The following is a 25,791-nucleotide window of genomic DNA, read 5'->3' as shown; positions in this document are numbered from 1 at the left end:
TAAAACTTATCACCTTTTCAACAGATACTTTATTTGAATCTCTAAGAGAGATTCAAGTAAAGCATTTACGTACATTCTTATTTTGTGGTTGTTGCAGGAAAAGGATATGCTTTGATTATCTATTTATATCAGACATGGTATGCTTTTTCTGTCACTACATTAGTTGAACATGTATTTATTTCACCATATGTGTATGAATTATTGGCACGCAAAATGCTAAATAAAGACAAATTAGTTATATTGTATTGACAAGGCAGCTTAATTAGACATGAGGGTTTACTGTGCCATTTTTTAAATGCAGGCTAAAGCACTGCATTGGCGTGATCTCTCAGAGGACCAAATCGTCAGCATCTTGGATGAATGTGATTCTTCAGAGGACATAAGGAGGTGTGTGTGTGTAATAAAAAAAGTGTCACGCAGTACTAGCCGATCAGCCCGACAAGCCCACTAGCCGTGTGCAAACAATAAAAAAAAAAGATGATCGTAACAGCTTGCCAGCGCTCGTCAACAACTTCGTTTGTCACAAATACGAAAGCGTGTGCACAGAAAACCTTATCCCATACATAACATCATGGCATCAAACATAGCATCTGACAACATCATCATCTTACTTTGATACCACTGAAACAACAATATGAAACCCTGCACAAAAACACAAGACTAGGGGCTGAAGTTGGGCTAGCGCCCCCTAGTCTTGTGTCTCAATGCAACAACACAGCTTTCCGCTCTTTGCCTCATGTTTACTTAAGTATTTCACAGTGGTATTAGAGCAAACAAACTCCAACATGTAGGATGCCCACAACCAAACTCTAATCCTAAAACCAGAAAACCCTAACCCTAAACATCAACTAGTCCTAACTCTAAAATCAGCCTTAGCAAGGGTTGAATGGAAGAAGGGGAGAGAGTGCTCCAGTCAATATGCCTTCAAATCCACATAGGTCAGCCCAACTAGCCCAGTACTAGCCGATCAGCCCGACAAGCCCACTAGCCGTGTGCAAACAATAAAAAAAAAAGATGATCGTAACAGCTTGCCAGCGCTCGTCAACAACTTCGTTGTCACAAATACGAAAGCGTGTGCACAGAAAACCTTATCCCATACATAACATCATGGCATCAAACATAGCATCTGACAACATCATCATCTTACTTTGATACCACTGAAACAACAATATGAAACCCTGCACAAAAACACAAGACTAGGGGCTGAAGTTGGGCTAGCGCCCCGCGCGCCCCCCCCCCCCCCCCCCCCCCCCCCCCCCCCCCCCCGCCGAGGTATCTTTATTACCAGCAGAGTGTTCTAGTGCAAGAGAACGGGTGCCAGAGAGTGAACACTCTTCAAACTGGCAGCAGATACATCCAGAATAAGATGAAAACAAATCAAACAATTGCTTGAGTCCTCAAGCTCAAGCTTCCAAGAGTTCCTTGGGCACAACCACACTCTAGTACGTGATCACACCCTCTAGCAGTGGTGCTGTCCCGAATAACCAGCCATGAAAACCTTGGCTCTGGCCACCCAAAGATTCCACCCTTAGAGCCAGAGGCTTCCCGTAGGTTTAGAGATTGTTTGCCTTCAAATCTGTCTCGAAGAATGTTGCTGAATTGGACTGAACAGCACTGTTTTCAGCCCACAAACATGCTGTACACGTCACCCAAAGAGATGATACGGGTGCCCTGTTGTTTGCCTTGAATACCAAGCCTTCGGAGCATGAAAACTCGGCCCAGAAACCTGCTGTACAGCAGTCGACTAGCCCTGTAGAGAGGCTAGAAGTGGTTGCCTGCTTCAAGAGAGAGAGAGAAGAATCGCTTTTTTTCCTGTAGCAGCTATGGAGGCAAGCAACCAGCCATACAGCAGCCCTATCCATAGTTGACTAGCTGTCCCAAGTTCTTTTGCATGCTCCACTGACAACTGTCTCAAGCCCAGGATGTTCCACTGCCAAAAACAGCTGGAAAGGGGGATGCCTAGCTGATTTTGGCCCTTCTCCCCCAAATTAGCAACTTGTGGAGATTTTTTGGCTAGATGGGCTGCCCACTTTGAGTAAAGGCCAAGTTTTATTTAAAACTGGTCCTTTTGATGTGAACACTTAAAAAATTGTGCACCCAAACTTAAGCGTATGTGAACACTTTATAATTTGTCTGCCCAAATTTAAGTGTATGTGAACACCTATACTCATAAAAATATAAGCTGTAAATTGGATTTGGGATCACTTACCACCTGCAAAACACATAAGACCACTGCCTTAGTTGCATAGGTGTGCACACACGTGTCCACAGGGTTTCCAGGCGTCCCCAGAGCCCATGGACAATCACAAGTAGAAATACCAAGCATCGCCCAGGTAGTCAAGACAAGTCATTCATGCATGTCAAAACACACGCAAATGCTTAATGCATAATATTTTGGATTCCATCTCCTAACTTATTCATCTTGTACCAAACCATTCTCGGGCACCGCCTATACAGGTATAAAGAATGCTCACCAAGGTGTCTACCCTTCCATGAGACTTCATCAGCATGCCAGGAGCTCCCACTAGGGTATCCACCCTTCCATGAAGCCCTTCCACATGTACTGAGTCATGCCAGGAACTCACACCAGGATATCAATCCTTCCATGGAGCCCTTCCATATGTAACCAATCATGCTAGGAGCTCACACCAGGATCTCAATCCTTCCATGGAGTCCTTCCACATGTACTAAACCATGCCTGGAATACACACTAGGGTCTATACCTACCCTTCCGTGATGTTCCTCCACATGTGCATAGTCAAAAATATGACATGTCCTTGGCTTCTAATCAGTTGTCTGCAATTGAAATGCGGCTAAATAAACGTGTAGAAGATCCGGATAATCCTTGAAGTAGTCTTTAGCTACCCATTTCGCATCTGGAGCAGGGTAGTTTCTAAACTTCACAAGGAACTTGCCAGATAAGCCAGCCACCAATAGCTTTCCGTTCCTTATGAAGCACAATCTGTTCCAGTTGAAGCACTTCTTCAAGCTCATCAATTTCGGGCTGGTCCTCAATAATCGGCTCAAGCGGCTCAGGACCCACATATTTCTTGAGGAGGCTAACATGAAAAGCATTATGTATGCGCCAATGTTCAGGCAAAGCAAGCTTGAAAGCCACCTCATTAATCCGTTCCAATACCTGGAATGGCCCGGAGACAGCTTTGGACAGTTGCCTTTGTTGCGAGGTTGCTTCCGAAGGCGTGCGTACTCAGACTTGAGAAGCACCCAATCACCCTCTTTGAAATCCACTTGTCTGCGATGTTTATCTGCAGCTTTCTTATGCTTTTCTTGAGTTCTTTGTATGGCTGTTCATACTTGTGAGAAAGTTGTATCCAGATCTCTAACATACTCATCCACAACAAAGATTTCATCCGTCGTTCGAAGGATAGGTGGAAGCACCACCCTGACATAAACAATCTCAAAGGGTGCTTTCCCAATCAAGGTGTGCACCATATTGCTATAAGCAAACTCCACAAGAGGCAAATACTTCTCCCAATCTGATTTCTGCTCAGCCACATAGCATTTGAGCAAATCAAGTACAGCTGAATTTCTAATTTCACTTTGCCCATCTGTCTGAGGATGATAAGCTGATGAAAAATTCAGCTTTGTGCCCATATTATCAAATAAAGCCCGCCAAAACAAACTTGTGGTTCTTACATCCCGATCTCCCACAATAGTTTTAGGCATACCATGATGCTTGAAAATCTGGACCAAGAATATCCTTGCCATGTGCTCGGGCTTAATATTCTTTCGTACAGGAATGAAATGAGTCTGCTTGCTAAACCTGTCTATGATGGTCCATATGGCATCATTTCCTTGCTGCGTTTTTGGCAAATCCATGATAAAATCCATGGCTGATCCGGAATAGGCGACGGTTGAAGCAAACCGGGTGCCTTATGCCTATCAAACTGCATACATTCGAGCACATAAACATCTATGTCTTTGCGCATGTTTGGCTAGAAAAAGTACCTCTCCAAAGCTTGCGTAGTGGCAAGAATTCCTCTATGCCCTGCATACGGCGGTGCATGGCATTCATCCATCACCTTAACCCGTAAATCCTTATGCACACACAAGCGATTTTGCATCATTAAATATCCATCTTGTATGCAATAGTTCGGGGCTGAAATGCCCTGTTGTAAATCAGCCCATACAAGTTGAAAATCATCATCTATATCATACGAATTTCGCATATCGGAAAGATCCTGATGATAGGCAACAATGATAGCATGTACGTGTGGCCTTCTAGAAAGAGCATCTGCCACTACATTCTTTTTACCAGGTGTATGCAAAATCTGAAAATGAAACATAGAGAGGAAATTTTTCCATCTCATATGCTTCTCTGATAATTTAGTTTGCGTCAAAAAGTACCACAAACTTTGGTGATCCGTTTTGACAACAAATTCAACCCCAAGAAGATAATGCTTCCACACAGTAAGGGCACGAATCACTGCCAATAGCTCTTTCTCATAAACCTGCAAGTGGAGCTCTGCATGTTAAAGACGCATGCTCTCAAAAGCTATGGCGTGTCTTTCCTGATTCAAAACAGCTCCAATGTTGTCCCCACATGCATCGAGAAGGGTTTACGTAAATCCGGAATAATCAATACCGGTCCTGATATGATACAAGTTTTCAGCTTATGGAAAGCTTCCTTCTCGACATCATTCCATGTAAAGACATCTTTCTTCTTAGTAAGATCATACAAAGGTGAGGCAATCTCAGAGAAGTGTCTGATAAACCTCCTATAATATGCACATAATCCAAGAAAACTTTTGACTTGGTGAACCGACTTCAACTCCGGCCAATCCTGAATAGCCTGTATTTTGCTTGGATCCATGCGTACCCCATCCTTGGATACAATATGACCAAGATAATGAATCTCAGATAAGAAGAATTCACTCTTCTTACCATTTATGTAGAGCTTATGCTGTCTAAGCTCTTCAAAAACTGTCGCTAGGTGTTCTCTGTGTTCTTTCTCATTCTTTGAGAAGGCAATGATGTCATCAAAGAATGTGCCAGTAAACTTCCGGTGTTTCCTGAATATGCAGTCCATCATTTGAGTAAATGTGGTGGGAGCACTAGTAAGGCCAAAAGGCACTACCAAAAACTCATATAGCCCAAAAGTAGTTCGGAAAGCCGTCTTATGAACATCCTGAGGTGTCACCCTGATCTAATGATAGCCACTTTTGAGATCAATGCGGCTAAAACAAGCAGCTCCTCCCAATTTATTCAAAATATCATCTGTGTGTGGAATAGGAAACCTGTTCTTAATCGTGATTTTATTCAAGGCACGATAATCCGCACACATGCGGTACGAACCATTCTTCTTTTGTACCAATAAAACTGGTGAACAATAGGGAGAAGAGCTAGGGGGCACTAGCCCTTTCTCAAGCAAGTCATTAACTTGCATCATAATCTCCTCTTTTGCTGACTGGCACTCACCCGATAAGGTGGCCTATTAGGAGGAGAACTACCCGGGATTAGATAAGTGCGATGATCCTCGGGTCTCTCTAGTGGTAACTGACTAGGCAAAGCATCACGAAAGCAATCGCTTAAACCATGCAAAAACTTTAATCTTTCATGCGTCAAATGATCCACATTTACATTAGTTTGAGCATGTTCAACCTCATCTCTAACAAAAACCAAGTAGACTTTTTCATTACTTTGCGAATTTGTACATGATTGACAATAGGTCTGGTGCTTCTTGGAGCACAAGCATCTATGACCACTTTCCTATCTCTATGCAAAAAGGAAATTTTCTTGGACTTATAGTCCTTCTTCGGCTCCATACGAGCATGCCAAGGCATTCCCAACAATACATCACATCCCATGAGTGGAGCAACCAAAAAGTTCTCATGATCTAGGTAGCCCTGGATATGGATGCGAAGTTTCCCAATGATAGGAGTTACATTAACCCCTTTACCAGCAAAAGCAGCATCAACATTCATTTGCATACCATAATCTGATACATTTAACCCAATAGCTGTAGCCATCTCTTCAGAAATGAAGTTATCTATGGATGCATCATCAAAAAGAAAAAGAGCGGGCTGATCCTTCAGTTGCCCCCACACCTTGCATCTGGTTTTGCTCACAGCAGGCTGCCCTGTATTTCCTTGAACATCGGGAATCACATTCACATTAGGCTTTTCAGCTTTGTCCCCTGTATTCTTGGGATTCTTTGGACACTTAAGATACAAGTGATCCTTGCTGCCGCATCCAATACATTTCCCACCTCGTACATACTCAAGCCTCTGCTGTTTGGACAGCCCATGATCAAAGAATTTACTCCCTAGCTTCTTAGACGAGCCTTCCTTTGTATCTGAAGAACCTTTTTGGTCACCTTTAGGGAGCTGCCTCTCCTTTTTCTGGTCATAACCAGCCCTCTTCTTGCCTTTATATGAATCTGAAAATGGCCTGTTTTTGGGCAAAACATGCAACCGTTCCGTCACAGTAGCCGAATGAATGAGCTTTTGAAGAGTCTGATTCGGGTACACCTCTAGGCTGTCCTGTATTACAGAGTGCAAGCCAGCTTCAAACTTTCTTTTCTTCTCTTCTACATCAAGAGACATGAAGGGGGTTACCTTCAGCAGCACCTTCCAAAATTTACCCACATAAATGCACAGACTCTCCCCTTTCCTGTTTAAGCCAATCCCATTCCTTCTTCACATTCTTAGCAAAGTTCGGTGGCAAAAACTGTGCATAAAACTGACTCTTAAAGTTAGTCCAAGAGAGAGCTGCACTACCATCCAACAACTTTGCCATCCACCAATCACCGGCCGTATCTTTCAAGTGCATGTCCACACGTCGTAGCTTAGACTTCTCTGTGAAGTCTACGTCACAAAAGGCTATCTCAAATTGCCTGACAAAAGAAAGAGCCTTTGTAGTATCCATCTTTCCATGGAAATTTTCAAACTTTATGTCCTTATCTCCCGATTTAAATTCTCGGGTCTTCTTCTTGCTACGTAACCTATCAAGAGAAACAGATCTGACTCCCTTACTCCGAGAATGAGAAGAACAAGAGGAAGCATCATCAGACTCCTTAGAGTTTGTATGAGTGGCATGATGAGATACATCCTTCTTCATCTCTCCTTTTTCTTGCAAATAACATTTGGCCAGTTCCTTGGGATTTGGATATCCCAACTGGGCAGCTATGGCCTTGAAGACCTCACCATTTGTATTACTCTCGCTTAGACTGTAAAACCCTTTGTACATTAGGATCTTCTTGTATGGCTCTCAATGTTGCAGTCTCATCACAATATCATCTAACTTGGCGTCTCAGAGTTTCCAACTCAGACAATACCTTCAAATCTGTCGCGAAGAACCTTGCTGAATTGGACTGAACAGCACTGTTTTCAGCCCACAAACATGCTGTACAGGTCACCCAAAGAGATAATATGGGTGCCCTGTTGTTTGCCTTGAATACCGAGCCTTCGGAGCATGAAAACTCAGCCCAGAAACCTGCTGTACAGCAGTCGACCAGCCTTGTAGAGAGGCCAGAAGTGGTCGCTTGCTTCAATAGAGAGAAAGAAAGAAGAAAAGAAAGTTATATTAACGTCCACGGGAGGCCGAATCCGACCTATGGGACAGATCAGGTACATCCATTTACATTCCACTCTGGGTATCGATGCCAAAGAGGCATAAAACTGAAAAAAAAATAACTCAAAATGAACTCTTAAGACTCTTAAGAGTTTAAGTTACAATGGGTTCTATTGCATCTAGTTCGAAATTGAGGTTCAAAATAAAAATAGCTATATTTCATCCATGGATGGATTTGCTCTTGAGGGGGGTGGGGTACGGAATTCTTTAATGATTGCTTGTCCTCCTCTGTATATTGCCCATTTGCCATTCTTTCTTGCTTCTTTAACTTTATTCAGCTCTGCCGATTTGTTCTTGAGTTGTAGCGGGGTGAGTTCATCAGCTATCCATACCTTTGTTCCTTGGAGAGACCTTGTTTGCTTCATCACTGCTATTTTCTCATTGTTGTCCATATAGGAGACTTTTGCCTGTGTACCCTTTACTATAATAGAGATAGGGTCTCCTAAGTCCACGAAGGGGACTACTTTGCTCAGTTGTGCTGTAAGTACATCTGTATCTAATATGTAGTCTTCTCGAAGCTCTTGAGCTATGTCTGCCCTATCCTAGCCTTGAGGAAGACCACCGACTCTGATTACCTTTTTGTTACTTTCCATTCGTTCCTTTTCTTTGACCGCTGATATGACTTCTTTAACAAAATCTTGTGAGTTAACTGAATTTACCTTTGAAACATGGTTTGTCGTTTCTGTTTGTAGTGTTGTAGGTATGGGTCCTTCTCGTGCTTCCTCTTGCTTCGTCTTCATGGCTTGCACTTGCACTTTCAGTTCGTTGATTTGTTCATCTTTCTTGATAGTCTCGTGTTTCAGTGCTGCTAATTCTCCCTGGAGTTTCTTTAGTTCTTGCATGAGGTAGGCTTCCCATGGTGTCGGCTTGCTCACGGGTGGAGGAATGGGCGGTAATCGTGAAGCGGTGACTGAGGCAAAAGACTTCTTACTTTCCATGTGTTGCTGCTGATAAAGGAGAGGGCTGTTGGTGGAACGAGTCCCCCCTCAAGGGTACCCTCTCCCCTTTGGGGGAGACTCAGAGAATGCGACCTACAAGATGCTCAGCTACAGGTGCAGGGGAGAGTTATGTTGCTGCCTTGGGGGCCTGCGCAGGGGTGGGTGGGGAAAGGGGGGCGAAATGCAGAGAGAGTGAAACGAAGAGAGAGAAGGCGGTGGGGAAGAGAGAAGCGAAGAGAGAGGGGGGGGGCGAAATGCAGAGAGAGTGAAACGAAGAGAGAGAAGGCGGTGGGGAAAGGGGGGCGAAATGCAGAGAGAGTGAAACGAAGAGAGGGAGGGGTGGGTGGGGAAAGGGGGGCGAAATGCAGAGAGAGTGAAATGAAGAGAGAGAAGGCGGTGGGGAAGAGAGAAGCGAAGAGAGAGGGGAGGGGGCGAAATGCAGAGAGAGTGAAGCGAAGAGAGAGAAGGCGGTGGGGAAGAGAGAAGCGAAGAGAGAGGGGGGGGGGCGAAATGCAGAGAGAGTGAAACGAAGAGAGAGAAGGCGCTGGGGAAAGGGGGGCGAAATGCAGAGAGAGTGAAACGAAGAGAGAGAGAAGAATCGCTTTTTTCCTATAGCAGCTATGGAGGCATAAAATTGCTCTTTGAAAGCACTCCATGTACGGGTAGCTGTCCTATCCAAAAGCTTTGCCATCCACCAATCACTTGCAGTCTCTTTAAGATGCATACCCACATGCCTGAGCATAGATTTCTCGGTAAATTCCTCAGTGCAAAAGGCTATTTCAAATTGGCTTATGAAAGCAAGTGTCTTGTAGTATCCAACTTTCCATTATAGCTCTCGAATTTGACGTCCTTGTCCCCTGACTTGAACTCTTTAGCCTTCTTGCTATGACGAGCATCCTGACGCTTTAATACATCATCCTCCGCGTCATGTCTACAATGGTGACGATGCCCAGATCTAGGGCTGATTGCCCGTGTAACACCTTCCACTCTGGATGGAACTTTAGGAGTAGGAACATACCTAGAAGGTGGAGACACCACTGACAATGCATGAAGATCTTCTGCATCTCTCAAATGAGCTTAAAACCCCTTATCATCCCCATGAGCTGCATGTCGATGTACATCATCTTCTCGGGCTGCATGCCCCCTCATATCTGTTGCCTGGGCTAGAAGCCCCCTCAAAACACTTGGTCGGGTTGCATGCCCACTTACATCACTGGTGCGGTTTGCATGCCCTCTCACATCACTAGTGCAGGCTGCATGCCCTCTCACAACATCATTGAAGTTCCCTTCACGGGATTGCTTGCGAGGTTGCCATTCGCCATGGCTTTTGAAATAAGCAATAGCCAACTCTCGAGGTTTGTCGATTCCCATCTGTTGGGCAATTGCATCAAAAGTGACCACATCAGCCTTGACATGAGACTTTGATTCAATAACCTTTTGTACATCACGATCTCTTTGCAAAGCACGGAGCTCTTCAAGCTCATTCATCAAGGCATCAATATCCTGCTGATCCTCAGTCCTGGCAGACAACGGTGGATTGTTATCCGCCAAAGCTTCAACATGATCCCTGTCTCTATCTTTTTCTCGCATGCGGTGAGTATGGGTGATAAGAGTCCTCCACAGAATGTTCTGATTGGCTGGCCATAATGTATCTTCTAGTTTTTCAGAAAGAAAAGAATTTTCCATGCCCCGAAATCGCTCTCTACCAGTTTCCCCAAGTATGATACCGAATAGATTGCAAGGGTGGAACAGTGCTCCTACACAGACACGAGGGCCACAAAGTCTTTCCACACGCTCACTGCCGCTTAAACCAAAGGTAACCTCTTTCGAGGCGCGACAATAAGATGAGGACTACCTCAGAATCCCAACCTTCTCTCATGGATAATGACTCCGTATAGCCATATCCAGCATCATATTAGGCACAACTGTGTAGAAAGCTAGGCTCTGATATTAATGTAAACGGAAGGGCAATTGAACACGGAAAATCTAATCAATCATGAAATCTGAAAATACACATAAGCATGCCAAATAAAACAAGATGACAAATCTGCACAGTACACCACACTAGGGGCCAGAAGATGGGCTGAACCCCCCCCCCCCCCCCCCCCCTTTTATGGTTAGATTACCAAAAAGGAGTGTGCTTCCAATACAACTTTGTGTGCCTAGGATTCACCACTGGCTGCACTTGTTTCTTCCAATACAATATGAAAACAAGAAAACATAGCATAAACTGAATTTGCTGATAATTCTCAGCACAAGTGAGCATTCCCGGCATAAAGCATATGTAGGACAACCATGGACAGCCCATAGTACTCCCACATCAGCCCAGGACAGCCTTGCATCTTCATCTTCCTCTTGTCTGGCTTATAGAACTAGACGACCAGCCTTATAGGGCTGTTAGCAACAGTCGACCAGCTCTCAGAAGCCACAGAAGGGGTTGCCTGGCAGCAACACACATTCGAGGAAGACTTCGATCAGCAAAAGATGACTCTCCCTCCAATCGGCCAGGTTTCTCCCCTCTTGTGTGCCTTGACCAGCAGCTTTTTAAGAGCTGTAAACAGGCGGCCAGCAGCAAGAAAGGCTCCCAGGAGTAGTCGACCAAAAGATGACTCTCCCTCCAATCGGCCAGGTTTCTCCCCTCTTGTGTGCCTTGACCAGCAGATTTTTAAGAGCTGTAAACAGGCGTCCAGCAGCAAGAAAGGCTCCCAGGAGTAGTCGACCAACTTCTATCATACACCTGGATGGTTTTCGTTGCGATGGATGGTGAGAAAAGGCTGCCCACAGCTTCAAAAACTGGTCGACCAGCTCCCATGCACCCAGAAAAGCAGGCGCATGCTCCAAATCTGAGTTTTCTACCAGTAATAAGGGCTCCTCGCCGGAAATAGCTCAAATGTGTGCTTTTTGGGTCCAAAAAGGGGGCGCCTCCTAGATGAAAGAATGGGTACATTGCTGTGATACCCACAAAGAAATGCTGCTAGAACTGTACAACACTATACTATATATGGACAGCAAGCATAAAGGAGAAAAGAAGATCACTGCTAAATATCACCACAAAAGGTAGTACATCATGTGGAGCAGCATGAGGGAGGTCCCGTAGATGCTGCCTATCACTGGAGAAGCTGAAAAATGAGATAATAATGATGCTAATCCTAGCCACCTTTATATAGGTGGGAGAGGAGCTGGTCGGCCAGTAGCAAATCAGTGGACTGGCCGACAATGCAAAAAAATATGGAATAATGTCTAAAAATAGGCAAAAAATATGTAGTGCCTAGATGCATATGCAGGGCTTCATATGGAGCCAGATACAAGCATGAATGTGCATGGGAAAGTCCATCTGGGGATGAAATAATTTCCAACACCTTCTCTTCAGCACCAAATGGGTGGACCAGGTCCGGTACGTTGCAAAAAATCCTCCAAAGAGTTTGAAGGAACAACCTCCTCATAAAAGGCACAAAGCTCGCGAAGATATGGTATATCTGAATACCGAGAAGGTCTTTGGAAGAAGCCACGAGAAGATCGAGAAGATATCGAAGACGAAACACCAGGATCAATCTGGAGAGAGAAGCCCTCAGGAGATGGAACTATAGATGGCTCCGAAAAATGTGGTACCTCCTCTGCATCTGCAACAAGTATCGGGACCGAAGTAAAAACATCCTCCTCTGAAGAAGGAAATGAAACAACCACTAGAACAAAGTGATCATCAGTGATAGCTGAATTTGCTAGGTTCGAAGTAGGAACAGGCTCCAAGATAGTGGAAGATGCCTCCTTTGAAACACACGAAGGAGAAGCAACTGCCAGGAGAGAAGCCGCCAAAGTGGGAAGCTATATGTGAGGATATCTCAACAAAATCATCCACCTGCTCTATAGAAGAACCATTATCCTCCTCTGAAAGAGAGGAGAGAAAACCTACGATAATAGCATCAGCATGAAACAGCACAAGGGAAAGAAGATACTCATCCAAAGGGATGAGAGGGGAAGAGAAGAGAATCCCCGAGAGGGGAGAATGGTGATCTCCAGAAGCCATCACCTCCAAGATCCCAAGCCTCCTTTAGAAAGACTAGCAGAGAGGGTGGGTGGGAGGGAACTAGAAAGAGAAGAGAATAGAACGACTCTCCAGTGGTAAAGGCTATAAAGCAGCTCTGTAGAAAGAAATTGCAGCACTTGAGGCAGTCCCGAGTGAAAACGCAGCTCCCACAGGAAAACGCAGGTTACTGATGACGAAAACGCAACAAGTGACCAGCTCCTATATGCTGAAAACAGTCAACAGCATCATGGGATTAGAAAACTCAGGTCCCTGTAGATGTTACCCGCTTTGATACCATGAAAGAATGGGTACATTGCTGTGATACCCACAAAGAAATGCTGCTAGAACTGTACAACACTGTATATGGACAGCAAGCATAAAGGAGAAAAGAAGATCACTGCTGAATATCACCACAAAAGGTAGTACATCATGTGGAGCAGCATGAGGGAGGTCCCGTAGATGCTGCCTATCACTGCAGAAGCTGAAATATGAGATAATAATGATGCTAATCCTAGCCACCTTTATATAGGTTGGAGAGGAGCTGGTCGGCCAGTAGCAAATTAGTGGACTGGCCGACAATGCAAAAAAATTTGGAATAATGTCTAAAAATAGGCAAAAAATATGTAGTGCCTAGATGCATATGCAGGGCTTCATATGGAGCCAGATACAAGCGCCTTCCTAACATCTTACCTTTCCTCCCTCCTAGGTGCCAAAGGATACACATCACCTCCCATTCTTTTGGGATATGGGCACTTAGGAGATATATGCCCCTTTTCCATACAATTAAAGCACTGCACATTCATATTTGGGCCTCCTCTTCCCCTGCCTCTCATAACATCTCTATCTGCTACCCTAGGGGCATTTCTTTCTCCTTGCAACAAATTCAAATTCCAGTTTTCCATCTGCTGAGTTAGATGGTTAATTCCTTGCATCAGCCGATCAGAAACCATCGGGGTACATGGAACAACTCCTTTTGCTCTTTTCTCCCCAGGCACAACTGACCTTCCTTTAGTTTGAACTTCCCTCTGTTTTTGAGCCATCCATTGTAGCTTCCACTCCTTTTCTCTAGCTATTCTTAAAGCCTCTTCAAAGGTTCCAGGTCTCTTCAATTCCACGTTCTCCTTCAAATCTGCATGAAGGGACTCGATAAACATGTCTTTCTTTAGAAGAATAGGCGGATGGTCTGTTCCCAGCGACCTATACCATCTTACCCACAGGTCCTCAAAATAGTCCACAAATCTGTTAAACACATCTGACAGAGTATGCTTTAACTTTTGAATCTCCGGCCCACAGAGCATTTGGGGATTCCCCCTATTTATAATGCTGCACCAAGGCCACTTTGAGATCTTCATAAGCCTAACCCCGATTCAGCTGAGTTCTGTAGCCACCTTTTGGCATCTCTCTTTAATAACATTGACAACAAGGCTAACTTATCCTCATCTCTATCCTTCCCAAAGGTAAATGCTGCCAACTCCATCCCCGCCAAGAATTCCTCTGGATCCTCTCCAACATGCCCATAGAACACTGGATATGAAAGTATGGCTGCCATCTGTTCTTTGAAAACTCTCAGACCTACAACAGACTGAAAGGGTGCTTCAAAGCCCTCCTCAGTGGGGGCACCAAAACAATGATTCGTCCGGGAGAACCTTTTCTCTATAGCCCGTCCGAAGCACACCACCATGAGGAGGAACTATCAACCACTGCATCGCAACCGAGCACAAACACCAAATGTAGGCACCAGTATGCCCAGCTGATGTCCCTTGGTCTCCAGCTGACACAGGCGGACACTTACCAAACTTCAGGAACAGCTCAGCTGACTCTTTCCGATGTCCTCCCAGGTTAGCTCTGATCTCCATAAGCTTTGACTATCCACCTAAGAGCCTATCCAGACCTCAACTGACTACTAACTAACCAGAATTACTCTCAGCTTCTACAAACAAATCAGATGTTAATAGAATACCTGCTTCCGAATTCTGATGCTCACTTTCTTTCAAAAAATCTCCTCCAGGATCCTTTTGTGTCCTCTAGCATTGGCTGATCTTAAATCCACAATCCCAGGTCTTTCCTGGACCCCTTGCTTCTTCGGACCTTACTCTTACCTTCGCCTACTACTGGGAACTCCTTCAGAAACTGCTTCAGAAATTTGACGTAGAACTGACCGATTCAGAAGCTCTCAACTAAAACAGAACCTTCTCCTCAGGCGTCCTCTGACATCCGTTGACTCTTACGCTATACTTATCTGATCAAGATATCACCCTAGAAAATTTCTTCTGCCTACAATTGATACAATTGTCTCCAATCTGCATGTCCTCAAAGCTTGAGTTGACTGAGACAGAGCCAGTTGTCCGAAATAGTCTTGACTGATCCAACTATCTAAACTGAAGCAGATTTCTTCACTCGCGGGTCCTTTGACCTTCCCTGACTCCCAAGCTGCTCCAAATTTAGAGAGATAACACACTCAAGACTCACAGCTAACTCCAACGGACTGTATTTCGACTTCTGACCAGTCTGACCGAACTGAGCAGAATTTCTCTCGTCTGTGTCCACTGACCCTTTTAAGCCCTCAAGACACTCAAAATCAACCAGGACTCACCTCTCTACACTGACAGTTGACAGCTGCCGACGGTCTACTGACTCGGGGATACCTTCTCCTTCAATTCTACCCGATTGTCTCTCTTCTCTCCACTCTTCTCGACGTCCAGCTCACACAATCTAATCTTCACTGCCTACAAACTTCTTTTTCCATGCGTCTCCAATTTCAAGCTTCTCTCCACAGCTTCGTGTAACTATTGCCTTTCTTTCGCAATCTCCCCTCTCTACTGCGTACATGTGTACTTTTCCTCGGTTGGCTAGGGCAGCAATGGCTAATTTCAATTTTTTTGGAAAGTGGCCATGTAGCAATTACCTTTCCTAAGGTTTCTAACCAAACATCCATGATTTATTTTGTTTTTCTTGGGGTAGGGTAGACATTATTTGGGCATTTTCTTTGGTCACAAAAAAACCTATCACCGTTATAGATAACAAGACCAAGTGCAGCACCTAGCTCTAAGAAATGTCTCCCATACACCGTGACCTCCTCACGGTTGTGTGATAATCTTTGTAACCTCATGTTAGTGATGTTGAGCTCGTGTAGTCTAAAAGGGTCGTCGAGATCAAGTAGTGGGACCTGCGGACTCCTTGTCATGGCGTTGAAGTCCCCGAGCAGGACTTCCCCAAGCTGTGAGAACTCCATCATATCCCCATATAATGGTAAGTATGGTGATTGGCCATGCTGTGCGGTAGTGCAAAATAGCACACAGCAATGTGGTCGACTTTGTCCTTGGTAAGCTGTACCCGCACCTAAAGATACCGTGCATCCTCGTCCTTTTGGACGATGTTGAGATTTTGTTGGAGAGAAAGAAAGAAAGTTGTATTAACGTCTACAAAAGGCCAAAATGACCTATGAGACCAAAAGGTTACAGCATGTCCATGAAATACATCATCATGGGTACTAAAAACAAAAATCAAAGAAAGTAACAAGAGCTGAAATGTTAGATTTGATCCCAAAACAAAAAGTGTCCAACGCTCATATTGCCCTAAAATATCCTGCATAGGACATTGCAACATGGCACCCAAAGTAGTAAAGCTGGGCCGGCGGGAGAAAGTCCTGTGGTGGTGGGAGATGATGGCTCCGATCCTCTTGTAGTGACGCGGCCATAGGAGGGGACCACGGGGTCGGGGGTGCCGGGCTCTGCATAGCCTGAAGGTCACTCCTCTCGGCCGAGCTCCTACATTAGCGTGAAGGTCGGGTGTAGTCGGTGAATCTGCCTCATCGCTCTGGTCTGGAAGAAGTCGGTGAGAGCTCTCTGTGCTGGTCCGTTGACGGGTACCACTATTCTAAGCCGCAAAAAGGGACTCCTTGTGTCTGCGAAGCTCGAGGAGGAAAAGCCCGAAGCATTTCTGGGAAATCCATGATCATGGAAAGTGGTCCAAATCTGATGGCAATCTAGACAGACTCTGGACGAAGGATGTCTTGCTTACAAGAGTGCTTGAATACAATGAACTCGATGGTGAACTAAGACTGCCAAGCTAGTCTATACATAGTACCTAGGGTCAACCACGTTGGCCAACCCATGACCTGGTCCTAGATGACCAACCGACCGCATCATCCGACTAGGACCATATTGGACTACAATTGCCATCTGAGACTGTCTGGACTCTCAAATGGGCCCGCAACCCGAGAACAATGTGTCCTCGGTTTGCTGTCCAGCATTCACTAATGCAGTCACTTAGCCTGCACAAGCATGCATCCTACTTGGCAGAGTGCCAAGTCTACATAAGCGGTCTCCTAACCATGTGGTCACACTCGGTCAGCATCCAATGTCTAAACTGGGAACTATCGGGTGCGCAGGTGCTCACCACAATGGCTACTCGGCATAAAGGGGGCCTTACAAAATAAAGCACATCCGTCGCGTGTAGAAACAACATGAGTTTGGAGCATTGCGCAAATGTTTATTCAACAAGTCAATGAATGAATGAATCCTATCACGTGTCATCGTCCCTTAATGCAGTATACATGGAGTCAATGTCATCTGGTTTGGTGCAGTGCTACTCTATGGTGCAAAGAATGTGCCTAGGATAACCAAAGGCCTTTTCAGACCACTCCCTTCCTTGATTATACAATTAAGAATGGCTTGAGGGATGCAGCTTAGAGCTTTTACTTGGGTACCCACTAGGAGAACCTGTTGGTATGGGTAGATGGAGAGCAGCGAGATGAAGCAGGGGCATAGGTGAGAAATGACAGGGAAGGGTTGAAGTCAGTTCAAGAGAGATTTTGAGAGGGATTAGGGGAAAACTGTCACTGGCAGGTCTGAAGCTCTAAAAAGAGGGGGACATAGGGAAAACCGGTAGGTGAAGCTCCAAGAGAGACAAGAGACTCACATTCATGGTTTCTCAAGTAAAACATGCATGCTTAAGGTTAGGGTATATGAACCCAGAGTGCTGTACAGCCATCTCTCAACCAAAGTTAGCCTGCCAAATCCAGAAACATTACCACATAAGACTTCAATGGAAGAGTTCTGATCCCCAGCCATAGCTCCCTTGCGAGCACCCCCAACTCTAAGGCTAGAGCTATGCTCAATACCCAGAAATGAAATCCTGATCATTGATGTATCTTATTGGCTTTCTCTCAGGTACCTGCAGATCTACATGAAACCTGAAGGTAGTTGCGACATGCAGTCCGGAATCCTGCTTGACATGTATTTGAATGCATTTCTGTATCCTTCTTCTTCAACTCAAAGCCTTAGTATTAGTTTCTGTGACATTGAATATTGTAAACATGCATACATACATACATACACATACATATATATATATATGTGTGTGTGTGTATGTATATGTACATCTACATGTACATGTATAAACATATACTTGTACATGTACGTATACGTATACATACATATATACATATATATATATATGTATATATGTATATATGTACATATGTATATATATATGTGTGTGTGTGTGTGTGTGTGTATACATACATACATACATACATATATATATACATATATATATATGTATATACATACACATACACATACACATAATATATATATATATATATATATACATATATATACATATATGTATGTATGTATGTATGTATGTGTGTGTATGTGTATGTGTGTGTGTGTGTGTGTGTGTGTGTGTGTGTGTGTGTGTACAGCGAAATCATGCATATCTGAATTCACCCCTTCAGCACCCTTGTGAGTTCTTCCGAGCCTCGTTGCGACAGTCCTTATATGATGCCGTGCATGAGGAAGAATTGGATGTTTCTTGTGTTCAGCTTTTCTTTTACTGTTTCTGATGGATAGGGCATAGGCTCTTTTCTTGAGCACTGCCCTGATCTTGCATAGAACTTTTTTACTGCTGTTTTTAAGTTCTAGGGTTCAGACATCCTCTTGATGTCAAACCCTTTTGTACATTTATGATATAATGCAATTTCAACTGGTTTTACAAAAAAAAAAAGTGTGTGTGTGTGTGTACACACATACATATATTTATGTATATATGTGTTTGTGTGTGTACGCGCGCGTGCATGTATGTGTGTATGTATGCTTGTATGTGTGTGTATGTATGTATGGGTGCGTGCGTGCTGGTGTTTGGAGGTGGGAGTGTGTGTGTGTTTCTTTTCTTGAATCAGAAACTTAATTACTGGAAGCTTTCTACATGGCCATTGCATGTTCGTTTAAGGATTGTACAGGCTATTGTCATGGCATATATTCAATTCTTTTTGCCACTAATAATGTGGAGAAAAGTGGACATTGATCGTTTTATGTCTTCAGCCATGAGCATTTTTTGGAAAACCAAACATGCTAAGAGGGGCCTTAACCTTCTCTCGCTCAAGAAGCTATGTAGTCCCAAACAGCATGGAGGCTTGAATATCCTTAATATACACTTTCATGCATTGGCACGAAAGTCCACCTTGCTGTTGGAATTTGTATCTCAGAGGCAGCCTTGGGCGATTATGTTGGCAGATATGTGTGTTGAGATGTCCACTAAATCGTTTGGCAACTGGACCATCACGCATTGGGATGCTGTGTTTGGCCATTTTGAAGGCAAGATTGCTGGTTGTCCTTTCTCCACAAAGTTAATTTTGGCATGGAAAAAGCTTACACAGTTTCTCAGCTGGACTCCTCGAGTGAATACTAACTGTAATTCACTGCGTTTGGAAAGCATTCATTGGAGTAGAGTTTTTGAGCGACCTTTGGCTGTGCAAGAGCCTAGAAAAGCTTATTTCCTTGCCAAAAAGGGTGTCTATTTCATTGCAGATGTGCTAGATGATAGTGGCCATGTTCTGTCTTTTATAGATGCTTGTCCTAAATTTGGCCTAAGTCATCATTACCGTCCCCTATGGGAAAAGATTGAGAGTTTGTTGGCCCCTTTTGAGCCTCTTCCCGCTCTTGAAGAGTCGGATAGGTTGCACGATTGGAGCTTGCATAGGCCCATACTTACTCGTGGTCCTTTGTCTCTGCTACAGCTCTCGGTGCATACAGTCTATGGCTTTCTCCTTCCTGAAATTTGGGTTCATGATTATGCAAATGATGCTTGGAGAATGCATAAGCCTTTGGCTTGGTGGAAGAAAAGGCTCAGGATGATATGGAGCAGTAAGATGCCGTTAAAATGTCGGCTTTTTCTATGGCGATGTCTATTGGCTGTTCTGCCAGTTGGCTCTTTCCTGGCAAGGCACCATGTGACATCTTCAGATTGTTGTGTTTGTGGAGCGCATGATGAAACAATTCTCCATCTGATGTGGAATTGTAATGCAACTAAACTTTTGCTGGATCATATAACGGCTCTTCTTCGAGCTCGTTTCCCTTCTGCTTCTTTTGGGAAACATTTTTGGTTGTTTGGTATTTTTTCTCCTGCTCTCAGACAGTATAGGGCCTTTTTTGATTGGCTTCGTTACTGGGCCATGTGGACGATTTGGTACTCCAGGAATCGGGCTGTTTTTGGTGAGCCGCCCATTCAAGCCTTTCACTATTTCAAAGAATCTTTACATCAATCCCTTTATGATTGTCTCTCTCTACATGAGATTGACCCATCATTGTATAGCCTTTTCACGGATATATTTTGATCATGCCCCTGTTCACTATGAACTCTGGCATTTCTTGTATATGATGCTTTTTGTGGGTTTTCCTCATTCTGAGGTTTCCCACTAGTAATCGAAATAATCATTACAAAAAAAAAAAAAGTGTGTGTTTCTTTTCTCTTTAGTGGCAGAAAGCGATCTGCTTTTCTGTTCATGAGCGTGCGACCTCTGTTTTTCTGACTTTCGGCTGTGTAGATCACGCGCGTGCGTGTGAGGCCATCAATTTGAGAGGCAGCTTCCAGGTAACTCTTCTTTCTCTTTCCATCACCTCATAGCAGCTAGAGCTTATAAAATTCTGCTCCCGCCACCTTGGATACAAACATATGCAAATCAGTTGTGGCATTTAAGCAAAACCTATTCGTTGGTGGAAGGCCTCTTTGACCATACTTTGGAAGAGCAAATTTCCTCCCAAATGACGACTTTTCTTGTGGAGATGCATTGTTGGTGCACTCCCGGTTGGCACCTTCTTTGCTAAGAGAAACATTGCACTTGCCTCTTGCAAGAGGTGTTCTCATCGCCAAGAGACAATTATTCATTTGTTATGGAGATACCCCTCTTGAATCTTCTCCTGCTCTCCTGGACAGATTGTCAGGGCACTTCAAAGTGCGATTTCCCCGCAACAACTTCGGGAAATTCTTTTGGATGTTCGGATACCTTTCTTCACCTTTGCCAGATTACACATTTTCATTTCCTGGACTAGATACGGCTTTGTGGATGATCTACCATGCACAAAGTCAATTGATTTTCTGCCATAAGGAGATCATATGCTTCACTTTTTTCAGGTCTCTTTAGCTTTCACTTTGAGATTCTTTTGACCTCGGAGATTTTTGCTTTCATTAGTTGGAGGTGTTTTCCCATTGTTTCTAATATCTGAGTAGTAGTTGTCCCACCTTGGGATAGGTTTGACTGCACCATACTTTCCTTAATAAAGTAGTGGTTTCACAAAAAAAAAAGTGTGTGAGAGACGCGAGAGAGGTCACAAGCTCCTGTCAGTCTTTGTTGGTGTTGGACTCACACACTCACACACACAAACCTGCACATTAGGGTTAGGTGCAGGATAGAGAAGCTCACACACATAGAAATGAGAGAGAGAAATGAAATGAAATGATATATTAACGTCTTCAGAAGGCCAAAATGACCTAAAAAGGTCACAACAATTGGTGGATCTGATACAATGTCTGTGTAAGAAAAGCTAAAAACAACTAAACAACTAACTGAAACTGAAACAACTATGAGGAAAAGTACGATACTAGGAGCTCCTAATGGATCACATCTGGGAGGAAAACTCCAGCAACAAAGGTAAGCATCATACACATCACTATCCAAAGATGTCTCTCATCGGTTGATGGCGGATATCCTCAATGTCCTCCATGGTGAGTACTCTGACTGGACGTCTCCCATGCCGTGCTAGTATGGTCTTGATCCTTTGTTGTAGTCTCCGTCGGTGTCGAGATGGGCCTCTCATCTTGGGGCGCCTGGACCGCCCCAGCTCTATAGCCCGATCAATCAGTGTACCTCTGGTGTGGCTATACTCTGGGGCTAGCTGCAATGCCTGCTGGCCTGATTGCTCAATCTCTGGTTGAAAGAAGTCTGTAATCTGCCTCTGTAGGTGTCTCTCCCTCTCTGATCCCCTCCCTCTCAAGAGACCCTCTCTATGTCTACGCAGCTCCAGCAAGTATAATCCGAGGCATCTTTGATCCTGGTATCTCATGACTCTAGAAAGTGGTCCGAAACCCTCTCTAAACAGGCAGTGAAAACGGCCTCATATCTCATAATATACTGGATAGTGACATATGTAATGTAACTCTGTCTTTGGCTCCATCTGGCACAGCTGACAAATCCTGGCCTTAGCTGGTACTCCTCTGAATCTGCCAGTCTCAGTCTCTAGCTGGTGTGAGGATGTGCGCATCTGACCAATAGGACACCGTACCCCATGAGAAAGATGAGTATCCATGTAGCTAGGTCTAATCACAAACCCATCCTCCGTGTGAGCTGGAGAAGATGATCTCTATAGAAAGCCATCTTCGTACCAAGCTCGTGTGTCGGTTGTATCCATGTCCTCCTAGTGTCCAGCTGAGTCAAGTCTTGCCTGATAAGTCTGGTAATCTTTGCCCGTGTGAGAGAGAGGGAGGGTGCATCCAGGGAGTACTGAAATGGAGGTAGCCTGTCCATACTAAAGCCATGTAGTTGGAACCAAGCTGTCATCTGTGCATACCAACATGATCCGTCTCCCTGTGATGCCAACTGTCGTGAAGACTCCAGGGCTAAGCGAGCATATCTGTCTCTAGGGAGAGCCCAAGTGCTATGTATAAAGGAGACTGATCGAGTGAGTGCCTCTACTACCAATGGGGGGCAGCCATCTCTGCAGGGATAATATCATGTGCTACGGAGGCCTTGGCCCTAATCATTCGGGAAATCATAGAAACCAAGGGCCTCTGCATACATCTCCATCCATCAGTGCTACCAGCTCGGCTGTGGTGATCCACTGAGGGTCCCCATATCTCCACTCCATACAGCATGGCTGAAGTGACCAAAGAAAGTGTCAAAGAGCCAGAGCTTTGATCGAGGTTCCTGAAACTGAACCTGACCCAGTATGGTACAGGATGGAGCTAGCTAGGTTGCATATCATGATTGTATACTCCATGCATATAGCTTTGCATTCTCCTAGTAGTAGAGCTCCATCCCCTGCACACCCAGATTCAGCTTTTTTTATTCAGTACTTTTTCATTTTGTTGGGATGACAGAGGATACCCCATACAGGTACTCCGATTTGTCTCATAGGCCGAGTTCGGTCTTTTGGAAGACGTTAATAAAATCTTTCTTTCTTTCTTTCTTTCTAGTCTCCCCAATGCTGCATAAGCTCTGGTCAATCTGGTCTCCGCTGCTCTCCTCAAGGAAAATAGTGGGCCACAAAAAACCACACCAAGGTAAGTATATGCATCTGTATACTCCATTGTCTCCTGACCATATGTAAAGGTGGGTACTGACCTCCTAACCCACTGTGTTGTGGTGTTAAACACCATCACCTTGGTTTTACCAAGGTTAGCAGACAATCCACTGTCCTGTGCAAACGTGTGCAATGCATCCAAATGACGCTGCATCCCCTCTCGAGAATCTGAGATCAGCACAATATCATCAGCATACAATAACAGCGGAATCCATGTCCCTGCTAGCTGTGCTTCTCTGTCACCCTCCCGCTCTACATAGTCAGAAACCTCATCCACATACATCCCAAATAAGGTGGGAGAAAGGGGGCAGCCCTGTTTCACCCCAATAGTGGAGTGAATCATCTCAGATATATCCTGAGTAGTACGTACCTGCCCCACAACTGTCCTGTATAAAGCCATGATTCCCCAAATCAGCTTTGTGGGCACTCCCATCTCCTATAGTCTGCGCATCAGTCTGGCTCTCGGTACTGTGTCAAAAGCTTTGCGGAAATCCACAAAGCAACAATAAATCCTCCTGCCATATAATCTGCCCTCCTCAATAATAGCTTCGAGTGTCAAGATATGGTCAAGAGTGGAGAAACCTCTCTTGAACCCTGCCTGCCCTGATGCACGTATGCCCTCTCTCTCTGCCCATCTACTCAACTCCTGCTCAAGAATAGATGCATATAATCTAGCCAATGTGTGACCAATCATGATGGTACGATAATTCCCAGGAAGCATGGGATCCCCTGACTTGAAGATAGGCACAATCGTGGACATATTCCAAGTCTCAGGAAAACCCTCACACATGGCTCGGTTAAACATCATAGCAATAAGCTTTGCAAGCATATCTTTGGCATGAATAAAGTGCTCTGCTACCAAACCATCATGATCATACGCTTTTCGAGTCCTCATCCTGTCAATAGCTTTCCTTACCATCTCAGCAATAAAGAAAGCACATGTCTCTGGGCATGGCTCCGATGGGTCTGGCAGGGGCGGCTGTCGTGGTGCTGTGTACAGGGATGCTGCATACTCACCCCAAATCTCTGTGGAGGTAATGGCTGGTGATGGTGAATGCTCATGGAATAGTCTCCATGCCTCGCCTGAGTCCTGACTCATAAATAACTGATACAAATCCCTCTCTAACTGAGCAAGATAAGCCCTCTTCTTCCATCGCACTAGGTGCGGGAAGGTAATCCGTGACTGTCTGTGAGTGGTAACACCCATGAGCACCTCTCTCTGTAATCTGATCCTCATCTCTCTGCACTCCTCATCATACCAATTGTTCTGGGGCATGTTCCCAGATCGTCTCCGTGTAGGCTGACTATGGGGATATGCCTCTGATGCTGTAGCATGAAGTCTCTCTATCAATATCTGAGTGAGCTCATCTAATGGCTGTCCCGGCTCGTCGGCACATAAACGTCTGTATATCTCATCCGTGTACACGGTGTCAGTCTCCCTCGTAAAGGTATAACGAGTGTGTGTGGAGACCTGTCCCAATGGAGCAGTGCTGAAACTGAAATGTGAGAGTGAAGGACAAGATAGCATGATCCACTGCTATTCCAACCGGCCTAGTGCCTACCATAAAATCTTGAAAAGAGGGAATGAAACTGGGCTGAGCCATTAACATAGTCCACTGTACTAGCACCATGCCTTTTCTCTTTTGCAATCCGCTTCCTACATTCACTGATGTAGTGTCCAGGCTTATGGCAGTAGTGACATTTGCCCTTCTTTTTGGGCTTGTTTGCATCCCCTTTGTCAGACTTTTCACCACCAGAAGAGGGCTGTCCATGACCAGCCTTGCTAGACTGTTGTCCCCCATGCTTAAAGCTCTTTGCTTTACCCTTATCCTTGGTTGTAAATGCCTTGTCTCCACCACGGTTGCTCGATAAGTTTGCTCTTGTTTGCTCTTATTGCAAGAGTAAACCCACCAGCTCTTCAAAAGTGACGGGATCACCACCTCCTCTGATTGAGAGGTTGAGAGAGGTGTGAAAGCCCAAGTAGGAAGGTGGTAAAGAATGAAGAGTATTGGTGACCATCTGTCTGTCTGGGATAACGTCATCAATGTTGAGCAATTGTTCCTGCAAATCTTTCACTTTGGTGAGATGATCTGCCATGGAGTCATCCTCATCCATAGAAAGAAGATCCAATTGCCTCTTCAAGTAGGCAACTCTTGCCTCGTTGCGTACCTGATACATTGCTTCCAATGTGTCCCATGCAAGCTTCGATGTCTTGCAAGAACGAATGTGCAGAATAATAGTCCTTTTCACTGAAACGGCTATCAATGACATGGCCTGTGCATCCCTAGAGTCCCATCTCTTTTGCTCTTGTGTGGGAGCAGGTTCTACATCAGGAGCTCTTTGAGCACCTCCCCTTTGAGGCGTGGCTGGCTGTATGGTAAGTGGGCATGTGTCATCACCACACACGATGCCCCAAAGCCCTTTGGCTACGAGCAAATTACGGATCATGAAACTCCAGAGGGAGTAGTTAGATCCATCCAACTTGTCCTCCTGGGTGAGCACACCAAAAACATCTGTAGCATTTTGAGCCATGTCAACAAAATATACCTGCAAGCAAACCAAACACCAATGTGCACTGCCAGGCAACCAAATGTCCTGTGCAAATGTTTGCTTGCAAACCGAAGCAAGTGTAAACCTGCACCAAATTGTCCAA

General features: G+C 44.7%; 1 protein-coding gene across 11 annotated transcripts in view; it reads left to right on the top strand.

Moving 5' to 3' along the window:
- The window catches only part of LOC147610748 (uncharacterized), a 71,923-nt gene that overhangs the window by 5,762 nt on the left and 40,370 nt on the right, over window positions 1–25,791 (top strand). For 2 of the 11 annotated variants that reach the window (XM_086785279.1, XM_086785269.1), the window contains exons 2-5: window positions 98–137; window positions 302–387; window positions 17,727–17,755; window positions 20,387–20,433. In XM_086785279.1, the coding sequence (XP_086641405.1) occupies window positions 135–137; window positions 302–387; window positions 17,727–17,755; window positions 20,387–20,433 (165 nt within the window). In that variant the 5' untranslated portion in view covers window positions 98–134. Of the gene's footprint in view, window positions 1–97; window positions 138–301; window positions 388–17,726; window positions 17,811–20,386; window positions 20,434–25,791 lie in introns of all 11 variants that reach the window. The other 9 variants (XM_086785278.1, XM_086785271.1, XM_086785268.1 and 6 more) reach the window with 7 other exon arrangements.

Source organism: Cibotium barometz, chromosome 48 (assembly GCF_041138505.1).
Source record: "Cibotium barometz isolate CiBa-2024 chromosome 48, ASM4113850v1, whole genome shotgun sequence".
In the NCBI taxonomy this organism is placed as follows: Eukaryota; Viridiplantae; Streptophyta; class Polypodiopsida; order Cyatheales; family Cibotiaceae; genus Cibotium; species Cibotium barometz.
Note: the sequence above shows the minus strand (reverse complement) of the source record. Positions and strands in the feature narration are given on the sequence as shown.